Genomic DNA, 12,245 nt, shown 5'->3' on the forward strand with positions numbered 1-12,245 from the left:
GAACATGTCTTACTTGGCAAAATCAATGACCTTGGTATTAAACCATATGTTTTCAACTTAAATACATATTTCATTATTTTTTACAAATAGTGCATTTGCTTGTTTTCCTGTCCATCAATGCAATGCAGTTGTAAATGATCTGTCTCTGTGAAGCCAGAGAATCTCCCAGATAACCTTCTTTTTTCTCTTTTGCGATATGCTGGGATTCATGTGTTGTTTTTGCCTTAATAGAATCCAAATAAAATATTAGGTTTGAGACCCTATGACCCGGGCGTGAAAGTGAATAATAGACTCGACTGAACCGCAAGCACCGTCATTCATCGAGTTTTACGCATCCTGCACCCCTTTGTGTGTTTATTTATTATTTTGCCACATTTGTTTAGTGCTCTCAGTTCCATGTAAAATATTTTATCCGGTTTAAATCCATTCTGCAGATTTCCCCCCAAAATCAGCGCACAAAAAGAAGTCTAGATTCCTGCTGGACCTGATAATGGATGGTTTGTGGTCCTAGAGCAGAAGTGTCATGTCTCAAAGGAGAAGTAATGGCTGCAAAAGGTATATTTCCTTCATGTAAAGGAAACTCAGTTCAATCTGTGCTGCAGTGTCAGTTGTCATCGTTCTCATCCTCATCCTTCCTCTGTTTCCTTGTGAAAAACCCCATCTGCGAAGAAACATTCAACACGTTGGTTAAGACTGCAGAGTGCTAGTATTTAGTATATATAAAGTGTTTTTTCAGTGTTTTGAGTACTAATTCACTTCAGATGTAACCACTCTGCTGTACACCTGCTTATGTTTAAAGCTGTTGTGTTCCGTACCTTCCAAAGAATGAATACTAAGAGTGCAAGAAGCAGCAGTCCTCCAATGATGCTGCCAATCAGAATCCAGAGAGAAATCGGGATCGAACGCCCCTTCAGCACTTCCAAAACTGTCTATACACACAGATACAGAGACAGCAAGAGAGTTTACAGGTGCATGTTAGTGGAGTTGTAGGTAAGGATTTCATTTTTTTGTAGAAAAAACAACTAATACTGTAGAAATTACATTAATAATGGGCAAACATGATTTTATGTACAGTGGGCGTCTAAAAGGTTAAAATCTTATATTCAAAATCTCATTTAAACCCGGAAATAAAGCTGTAGTATAAAAAATTAAATAAAAAATTAGGTCACTGATCAAATAAGTAAAGCTGTGATCATGAATTGTTTTAAATTAAACTTTTGACTTAAATTGTCATGCTTGCAGTATAATTTGTGATGGAAAAAATTAAAACGGAAACATTTCACGAGTGGTCTCACACTTTTGGACCCCCTGTACGTACTGCAAACGCTGAAAAAACAGGAAAACACATATTGTCCAATTTACTCAATCATATTACTTGAGATCTATGCAACACATTTTTTTCTCTTCTGAACTTGATTTCTATGCTTTTGATTAATATAATTCTCTAAAATGTGCAATCTACTAAATTAAATTAATTAGGGCGAATGTGAATCAATCAAGTACTCAAAGATAATTTTTCTGAAATTGGTTCCCAGCATCTTTCGCTTGGGACTGTAGAAAATTAAAGTGTTATTTTATGGGGTTTCTTTTAGCAAGATGAGAAAAGAGAGAGATTTGATATGTGCAATTTTGTTGGAATTATTAAAACCATTTAAATGTGGACTGGTACAACTAATTCCATTTCTGCTTTGCTCAAGGAATGATTAAAACTGAACACTTAGCATGCTAATATGTGCTATTGCTAGCCAATAGTTTGTAGTACAATCTTATGGCTGCATCCATAAACTTTAGGCAATAAACCGCTTTAGGCAATGACTTTGAAGCCAGTATTTGCGCACAAAGGTATCTCACGAAACTGATTTCGGACAGATTTCTGAGGCAGCGTAACAGTTTAATGATCTACAGCAAAACAGAGCGAGCTTTGGTAATAACTAAGCAAATACAATAGTAATTTCTGGTTAGAAATGACATGGAAGTGGAAAACGTTGGTCAAAAACGTGAATTTACATAAAAAACAACCAACCGCAACTTGCAGACGCCAACTTTATTTTTTAGCTCAATTGTCACAGAATGGAAAGCACAGTATTGTGGGATATCAAAGGCAGCGAAGGATACTTGTATGCTGCCTTCAAAAATGGATCAGTTGAAGGTATATCAAGAGACAGGAAGTGAAGCTAACATTGGATTCGGATGTGCCTTGATGCCTTCCTACCTTGAAATGCGACTTCCGAAGGCATCATTTTTAAGCTTTCGGACGCAGCCTTAAAATTCAGTCATAGGACATGAAAATATGTGATATTGATTTAATTAATCCTGACAGGGAGCCATTTAAGATCACTTTGGTACTACTTTCTTGGGTCACTTAAAAATGACTTATTCTTTGATCTTGAAATTATGTGATCTACTTATTTCAATTCAATTCAATTCAATTTTATTCTGGACTCATGGTCCAATATAGATACAAGACACACACACACACACACACACCAAATAGAAAAAACAACACAGCTTGCCTCCACAGCTTGGACTGGTAACGGACTGCACTAAATCTAAAATTTGTTAGTGGCATAATTATTTCATTCTCAGATTTATTTAACCTACAGATAAAGCTATACATTAACTTTCGCAAAGTGTTAATTCGAGCTGTGACAAACATTTCAGTCGCACTAGTCCATCTTGGTCGCTTTAAAAGCACACGACAAGCATCATTGTAGGCCACCTGCAGCCTTTGCAGACTGGCTTTTTTATAGTTAGTTCAAAGATGGGCCATGTACAGAGATATACAATATGTCTTAAAGAGGGTAATCTTAACACTGTCAGTACAGTGTCCAAACTTCAGTGCGAGAGTATTAGCCTGGGCATACAAAGTTCTACATTGTCTAAAAATGTCCTCTGTGAAGATATGCCCAAGATACTTGATTTTCCTTGTGATTTCAAGCACATTTGACAGAAAGAAGTCCGGAAATTTCATAAACTTGTCTTCCTTGGTCCTACAGATCATGACCACACTCTTAGTTGCATTATACTGTATGTCATGTTCTAGACCGTAGACTGAACAAATGTTGAGTAACTGCTGTAGTCCAGCAGTGCTCGGACTAAACACTACAAGATCATCTGCACACATCAGGTGATTCGGAACAAAATCCCCAACCACACAACCAGTATTACACGCTCTGAGCCTTGTTGACAGTTCATCCAAATACAAGTTAAAAAGAACTGGGGACAAGATTCCCCCTTGTCTCACCCCATTACTAACTTTGAATGGAGCAGACACACTGCTCCCCCATTTGATCATTGGGTACACCTTTTTGGATTCATTTAATAAATAATTTTCTGTGGTTTACTCTATCGAATGCTTTAGATGCATCTAAGAAACACACAAAAATGGAGGAGCTCTGGTTTTTATATTTAGCAATTATCTCTTTAAGAGCATAAATACACAGCATAGCTTTAAAACCAAACAAAATTCTGAGATCATGTCCAGCAGGATTATTTCCATAATTCTTGACACTATGCTGGTCAATGCTATTGGTCTGTAATTGTCAGAACTGCCGACTTTCCCAGTTTTGTCTTTGACCACAGGAACTAACATGACAGTTGACATTGAGTCAGGTAAAAACCATGTACAAGAAAAGCAGTAAAACAGATAGAAAGCAGTGGAGCCAACCTCGCACCTGCAAACTTTAAAAGCTCAGCAGCAACACACCATCCAACTAGGGCTGGGCGATATGGACCAAAAGTCATATCCCGATATATTTAGGCTGAATATCGATATACGATATATATCCCGATATTTTTTCCGCAAAGTGAGAGCAAATGTTCAGTCAAATTCAAAGCCAAATATGACATGTCACAAGTAGTTTTATTGAAACGGCGTTGCATGCTCGTAGTTTCTTTTGCACTTTATATACAGTGAGGCGATACACAGCGCGCGCCGCCGCATTTGCGCGTGCAACTGAAGAGAGCGCTACGAGTACAGGATAACGGCTGACAGGACAAGAAAGTCTGTTTCTGAGGTGAAAGACTTTATTTCAGCGTACACTTATGTCACTGCCTGGTAGTTGCTATTGTGCTGGGTTTTCTGAAGTAGTCATGATTCGCCTCTCATAACATAACATGCTCTAAACACACACGCAAAGTGGAAAAGGAGGAGCGGGGGCGTGGGGAGCAAGGATCACAGCGCAAATTTGAACTATATCGATATATGCGATATGGTCTAATTCCATATTGCATTTCAAAAATATATCGATATATTTTTTATATCGATATATCGCCCAGCCCTATATCCAACCCACTAGCTTTATTATTAGACAATTTGCAAATTGCTTTAAAAACTTCAAGTGACAGAATTATATCTGTGCTGTCAACTTCACTTACAGTATAGCACTCACTCTTAACACAATTAAACAAACTACTGTAGTGTTGTCGCCAAAGTTCTAAGATATTATCAGTACCTGACATGCCATCAACCACACATCCCAGCAAGCAATAGCCGTCATTTCACCATTTAGGTTAACTATAGACCCGATATAGTCCAGCTATGAGTAACACACTTATAGCCAAAATAACCTTAAATTTGGCTCATGTCGTTTTTCTTGTGAGATGTATATTCCATCATGTAAGCAAAGTAAACAGTGATTACAAGGTGTTTGGTTTCATTTCTTCACTCAACTTTCTTTGTTATCTAATTGATGACTAGTCTATTCTTGGGCTCTGGTTTAGACGTCTATTTTCAAATTTTCACCGACAGCCCAAATTCTGTCTTGTTTTAGCCTAGACGTCTGGGCTGTGTTTGGACAGCTATTATACGTGTTTTAAACGCAAAATTGCTTGCTGGGATGGTAGTGACATTTAACTGGCAGTCATGCCTTTCACTTTCTTCCAGAAGTCATGCGTGTTGTTACAAAAAAGTTTCCTGGCCATTGAATCAGCCCTCATAGCTCTCTCATTTTTACTAATAAAACATACAGCGTACTTATATCGGGCTTATATCCAAGCTGGTTTCACGTTCTTTTTGGTTTTTAATCTTTGTGAGAGATCACTTGAATCAACCAGTGCTTTAACTATATCATCATACATAGAACAAATTTCTGATCTGTGTCTCGAGTTTTTACAGTTATAATCTCTACACAAGGCAGTCTTCTTTGGCAGGTATATATCTTTTAGCAAGTTATCCTATATATATATATATATATATATATATATATATAAGTTAACATATAATTATGTTTGTTTAACTTAATGAATTCATGTTGATTAAATCATGTAAATCCTTTTAGTGAATGATTTGCGTTTATGTCCCGTCAGTTCTCTCACCTCCCTCACGAGGGCAGCATTTCCCATTGTAATCAGATTGGACTCCCGAGCAGACAGCTGGTAAGAGCCCACAATTGTTACTGCTTTAAACTTGGCCTGCCAGAAGCACACAGGAGTTAGAGGTTAGAGACTGACACACAAACAGATCCCAGTGCATATTTTGTCTTTCTACTGACCTTTGCAACCATCTGCCAGCACATACTAAAGTGTGTGTGAATACCGTAAGTGTGAGAGATGTCACCTGTCTGAAGAAGTTGTCGTGTATTCTCCTGGTGATGCGGATCAAGGCTGTCTCTCCCTTCAGTAGCTGCTGGATGTGACACACGACCTCCACACACCATGAGGAAGTGCAATTCTATAAACGAAAACAAAATTATTTTTAGGAAACATTTCACGCATCTTCTTATGGTGGTTACGGCCATTGTACTTTAGATCAAGGGTTTCAATTTAGGGTCTGCAAGGAATTAATAGGGGGTCTGTGGAAATGTTTACAGAGAAAGTATAAAAAATGCAAAAAGTAAAAATAAGATACAAATAAATACATTAATGAAAAATACCAGACTAAAAAACATAATAATGTAACTTTTTCCAAATAAAATGTAAGATATATCTATAATATACATTTTTCACAGTATAAATGGGATTTTAATACAATAAACTATATAGATGCCTTTTAAATTTTAGGATGGGGTCCCTCGCGCAAGGATGATCATATTTGGGGGTCAATCCCCATCTCATAGCCTTGAGTAATGCCTGTAATCATAATCTAATATAACAGTACTACATTTCAAAATTTTGTATTGTGTCTTTCTATTGCAGGCAGCTGCTTTCACCCTCTTAGATATGCAGCCAAAACTCTTTGGTTCGTTCCAGTTTGTTTTTATTTTCTTTCTTCTGCAACCATACACTTAACAGGAGTTTTGTCTCACCAGACAAAAAGTTGTTGACTATGTCGTAGAATAATGAAGTCTTTCCCTCTTAGCAAGAAATCAAGAAGTTCCAGATACCAAAGGATTAGACTTCATCGGTCCAGTCAACAAAGCCGTGATCTCATTACAAATTCTCATTCTTATACAGTTTCTTACAACCTGTTTACAACCCATTACCCAATAAGTGTATTTTTGGGCAATTTCCAAGGCACAATTTCATTCGCTTGCCACAATTAATTATCATATCTTCTGACTTCTTTTAAATGGTGGCGTGCTGCCAATTAGTCTATTTTAAAAAAAAAGAAAAAAGAAAATATCTAATCCTATATACCAAGAAAGTATACATCCCATGTAAACAGAACAGAGCAGCTTGATTAATGATTGTACCATTCCGTGACTGGTGGATATTTCTCCACTGTGTACCGTTGCTGAGATAAGACATACAGTATAGTGACGTAGGCCGTAGTGAACTTAATCCAACTGAACTCGCTCGCAAAATTCGGTTGTAAGTCTTGAAAACTTGGAGTTAACTTCAGTTATTCGGTTTTCAATTTCTTTCATAACCATACTGTGTGCGAACATAGTGTCTGTATTCTCACCAATAGTTCAGTTTTCTTCATGTCTTCCGGGTGAAGTGGACGTACATCTCTCTGACTGGACTTCAACTGTGAAAGATCACTGACTACACTGCAGTTCACACCTGAAGCCTACAAATAAAAGCAGACAAAAACATCAAGCACACAAAGGTGTATACGAATTACAGAAAGACTTGCAGTGAGACACTAACATTATGAGAGAATGCATCAACCACAGTGGCGAACACTCTGTCTCCTGAAGCCACGGAGGGCAAGTTGACGCTCAGCTCCACATTACTGACGGCGTAACAGCCCAGATTCTGCACCTGATAACAAACATATTCACATGTAGTCAGGAGCTGTCTGGTTTGATTTTAAACAGAGGCTGGTGAGCCTATCAGGTTTAGTTTCACCCACCCTGAATTGTGTGAAGAACTCGGGTCCTGTACCCTCTGACACTGTCCTGGTTGGATGGACCTCATAGCGGTTCAGGTTGGAGTCACTGTAGTGAATCGAGCCGAAATAAGACCACCACATATGGGTACTGTACACTGAACATGCATACAGTTTTGAGGTTGTAATTAGGTGTAAAAGGTGATGTTGGTAAATATATATAAAGGAAATAACATGTAGTAGTAATAGTATTTTCATTATTGTTTTTGTAATAATAATAATAATAATAATAATAATATAATAAAAGTATTATTATTATAAATATTTAACCAAAAATTATAATAACAAATATAATACCAATATCAACAATAGTTTAAAAAAAAAATTATTATAATAACAAAAATAATACTAATACTAGCAATATTTTTTAGAAAATTTATAATAATAACAAAAATAATAGTAATACCAACAACACTTTTTGTTATAATAATAATAATAATTAGTAATATAATAGTAGTAATATTAGTAGTAGTAGTAGTTTCATTATCATTTTTGTTTTAGTATAATAATAATAATGAAAATAATGGTAATACTAACTAAACTTCTGTTAGAATTATATAATAATAATAATAATAAATATTATTTAATATTATTTATAAATATGTATTTAATATTTAAATATAAATAAATATAATAATAATAATATTAGTAGTAGTATAGTAATAGTTCTTGTAGTATTTTCATTATTATTTTTGTTTTAATATAAGAATAATAATAATGAAAATAATGCTAATACTAAAAAAAACTTTTTGTTATTAAAATGATGTATTATATTTATTTTATATTATTTATTATTGTATTTTTCCATAATAATAATAATAATAAACATCTCTGAGGGCCTTTCTTAATTGTCACCAACTATTGTGAACTTGAATAATAATAATAACAATAGAAATAAAAATATTACAATAATTATTATTGATATTATTAAAGATGTGTGCTCCTATTACTACACTATTGAAGACAAACACTAAAATCTTTAAGAGTCTCAAAGTTCATATCACCTTGTGATGAAGAGATCAGGCTCATATTGTACAATACTCTGTAACTGCACACGGTTGTCCGACAATGTGCCTTCATTCTCCACACTGTCACTATGGCAACACACAGATACACATTCAGTATTCATCTTAACATATCAACAGATACCTTTATTTACATCTTTGAATGTGTATTTTAAAATATTGTATACAGATATTGGTGCACTGTGCGCAGAATGGCACAGAAATGTCATGCCAAAAATGTCTTTGATAATTAAGTTGCACACTTGTGCTAGATAAAACGCATGGTGAATAGTGACTGTCAAATTATATAATAAAAAAATTCTCCTTGATTTGTAAACTAAACTTACACATAAGTGCTGCGCAATCAGCATGTTTTTTTTTTCTTTGGTCATGTCTTATTCTGTCTAGGGCACCAAGTGAGCCGGGACCCACCGTGGTGCCCCCCTCAAAAACATATGTGCATGACATCCCTGGATAGTACCATTTGCTAACGGTTTAAGTTGTGTGTGTTTGTGTGTACCTGGAAGCAACGAGCTTCATCTGGATCTTACTGATGAGAGATGTACAACTGAACTCAAATTCCAACATGAAGTTCACCTGAGAAAAACGAGGCAGTTGGGAGAAACACTGGTCAATGAACCAAAACGGCTCAGTGACTGTTGTAATGAATCGTGACGACAAACCTTTCTTCTTCCACAGCCTTACCTTCGTGTGAGAGCGGAACACTGGGTAACTGACATTACAGGAGTGACTGTTGGAGCTTAGAGCCGTGCATTCAATCTTAAACTGGGCGTCTTCCTACAGAGAGAGAATGAGACAAACATGAGGCAGAAAGAGAAATGAAGAGGCCAGACAAAATGCAGTTTATACTTTTGCAGTTATACTTTTGTATAAATGATATGTATAACTAGAAATATTTTGTTTAAATAATTACACTACCATTCAAAAGTTTGGGTAGTTTAATGTTTTTTGAAAGAAGTGTCTTATGCTCACCAAGGCTGCAACTATTAAAAATACAGTAAAAACAGTAATATTACATAATACATTACAATTTAAAATGACTATTTTATATTTGAATATATTGTAAAATGTAATGTATTCCTGTGATGGCAAAGCTGTATTTTGAGCATCATTACTCCAGTATTCACTGTCACATGATCCGTCAGAAATCATTCTAATATGCGAATTTGCTGCTCAAGAAACATTTCCATTTATCAATATTGAAAACAGTTGTGCTGCTTTTTGCAGAAACCGTGATCCATTTTTTCAAGATTCTTAAATAAATGCACAGCATTTATTTGAAATAGAAATCTTTTGTAACATTATAAATGTCTTTATTCTCACTTTTGATCAATTCAATGCATCCTTGCTGAATAAAAGTACTAATTTCTTTCAAACAACGTTCTGATTCCTAAACTATTGAATGTTAATGTATATTTTGTATACATAATTTTGATAAATAATTGTCCTATAAATAAGCTTTTATGTTTTAAGAGGAGAGATCATGTTGGTACCCGTATACTCAGGCTGCTGAAATGCAGGTTTTTGGAGTAATTGAGAGTGAGACTAGTGTTATAAGCATTTTCCAGTCGGTTTTGGAGCTGCACTTCTACTGCAAGCCGACGCCGGGGACTGCGTATAACATAGGGTTGTTGCCTACAAGAACAGATAAGAGCAACATTGAAGTTACGTACACAACACATGCTATTTCAATCACCGTTTCAGGTTTAGTAGTCAGCTACTCTAAACCTTTTATAATAAATACCATAGCACTAGGGTTTGAACTAACTAGTTCTGCCAGTATGTTCAAATGTATAGTCATAGTCACAGCAGTTGTGAATCCCATGACTTTAGTTGTGCTTATTCCATACATGCCAACAGCAGGAGGACAATTTCTCTGTTACCTTGTTCCGGAAATGTCCATATGGGCCTGTAAAACCAGATCAGTAACACATACATCATCCTCCCCACAGTCTTTGAAGAATGGAATCTAAAGGTAAAAAAAGATCCAAAAATGTCTGTTAAAAACCAACTGTATGAAGGGAAAAACCTTAATCCACCCTGTACATGCAACATTCATTCATATTCCAATTTTCAAAAAGGAATAGTGCTTTTTAATAGCACTCACAGACTTCTTGAATGTTGTTGGCCAGCCTTCGTCCAATACCGGGCCGCTCTCTGTGTCATTGATTTTGAAGCGCAAAGTGAAGCTGATTGGTCGGATGTAATCAGCTGTATCCTAGATGTACAAAGTGTGAAAGAGAGAGAAAAACAATTTTCCTTCAAAACAATCAGTATATAGTCATGTAATGAGAAGGATAATGCACAGTGCTCTTGCTCTAACACACAACCATTAGAGCAAAACAACCCCCTTTTTGCAATATCGACCAGCTAATTGGGCATTATCCTTTGCTTTATTGATTTTTGAAAGACATTTGAACTTACAAAGACATGAAATGGTAGTGTGTAGCACATGGTCTGCCCCACACGAACACTGACGCCCATAAGGGTCTGCCGCTGGGAGTTGTAGTCGAATAGAGCACGAGCCGAGATCTTTCTGTCATCCAGCATGGCCCCCATCTGCATATCTATACAAACAAGCCGATGTGGTACTTTAGGAAGTGTATCAGAGTTGGTATTAATAGAACTGCCGTACATAAGCGGGATTTAGTACAGCAATGAAAGAGTAAAATGAAAAAGAAAAAAGGTTACATGACACTTTACCAAAATATGTGCCATAAGAGCCAGGAGAGCGAGACAGGGCCAGGAAGCAAACCGTGGCGTTAAGGCATGCGGAGTCTCGGCCAGCCCTGTGGCAGTTCTTCTGGATCACATTTATGGAGTGTGGCTGGAAGGACAGGCTGACGTTGATCTGCACTATACTGCGAGATCTGTAGAGTACAGACAGAGGTCAGGAGGAGAGCAAGTTGTCACCATGGGTCATATTCAGACCTGACTTTACTACTGTTTGACACAATTTAATGTGACGAATTGTTGACTTGTATGACGGCAGCATTTAGACGATGCATAAATACACCAGACTGTAATGAGGCATAGAGTACTTCAGCAGGACGGCAGTGCCCTGTGCTCCCACAGCAAGATCCAGTAACTCATCCCCATCCAGATCCAGCAGAGCGCTCAAGCTACGGCCAAAATACTGCAGCCCTGCAGAGAGAGAGGAGCCTGGGATACGCTACAGAGAGAAAAAGAGAGATTTATTAGTGTGTGAAGTAATATGTGGTCTAAAAGTCTAAGACCACTAATAAAAGTGGTCACTAGATTAACACTACCATTCAAAAAAAATTGGTCAGTAAGATTTTTTTTTTTTAGCAAGGACGCATTAAATTGATCAGAGGCAGTAAAGACATTTATAATGTTAAAAAAGATGCAAAAGTTCTTTTGAACTTTCTATTCATCAAATAATCCCCACAAAAATGTATCACAGTTTCCACAAAAGTCAAGCAGCACAACTGTTTTCAACATTGATAATAATCAGAAAAGTTTCTTGAGCAGCAAATCATCATATTAGAATGATTTCTGAAGGATCATGTGACACTGAAGACTGGATTAATGAAAATTCAACTGAAAACACATAATATTTCTTCATAAAATATTTTTGATTAAATATAATTAAATAACAAATAAATCTTACCAACCCCAAACTTTTGAATGTTAGTATACATTCTCACAATAACATTTTTCATTTCAAATTATGCTTATCAGAACAATTTCATTGCAGAGGTCAATTGAAATATCAAGTCTATTATTATTTCTTTTTTTTCATTTTATTTATTAAGGGCCAGATTTACAAACAGCTTACGCCAGCGCAAACCCCTTTTTTGGCGTTAAAAAACTACTGTCAGAATTTACTAAAGACACGCAGTGAAAAATTAGCGCTGAAAAGGCGTGGACATAGTTATTTTTGCAGTTGACCTTATTGCATATGCAATCCTGCAATAAGTAGGAGT

At 36.1% G+C, this 12,245-nt stretch overlaps 1 protein-coding gene across 1 annotated transcript in view; it reads right to left on the reverse strand.

The window, feature by feature from the left end:
• Positions 1–57: 57 nt before the first annotated feature.
• The window catches only part of itga10 (integrin, alpha 10), a 55,162-nt gene continuing 42,974 nt past the window's right edge, over positions 58–12,245 (reverse strand). Inside the window, exons 16-31 of the mRNA XM_079895649.1 lie at positions 11,340–11,470; positions 11,002–11,168; positions 10,723–10,865; positions 10,406–10,516; positions 10,182–10,267; positions 9,792–9,933; positions 8,983–9,075; positions 8,798–8,874; positions 8,278–8,367; positions 7,238–7,322; positions 7,033–7,146; positions 6,845–6,952; positions 5,558–5,671; positions 5,317–5,412; positions 816–929; positions 58–661 (exon numbers count right to left, since the gene is read on the reverse strand). Coding sequence (XP_079751775.1) covers positions 605–661; positions 816–929; positions 5,317–5,412; positions 5,558–5,671; positions 6,845–6,952; positions 7,033–7,146; positions 7,238–7,322; positions 8,278–8,367; positions 8,798–8,874; positions 8,983–9,075; positions 9,792–9,933; positions 10,182–10,267; positions 10,406–10,516; positions 10,723–10,865; positions 11,002–11,168; positions 11,340–11,470 — 1,728 coding nt within the window. The 3' untranslated portion in view covers positions 58–604. The remainder of the gene's footprint in view (positions 662–815; positions 930–5,316; positions 5,413–5,557; positions 5,672–6,844; positions 6,953–7,032; positions 7,147–7,237; positions 7,323–8,277; positions 8,368–8,797; positions 8,875–8,982; positions 9,076–9,791; positions 9,934–10,181; positions 10,268–10,405; positions 10,517–10,722; positions 10,866–11,001; positions 11,169–11,339; positions 11,471–12,245) is intronic.

The sequence above is a fragment of the Squalius cephalus genome, assembly GCF_949319135.1.
Source record: "Squalius cephalus genome assembly, chromosome: 15".
NCBI lineage: Eukaryota > Metazoa > Chordata > Actinopteri > Cypriniformes > Leuciscidae > Squalius > Squalius cephalus.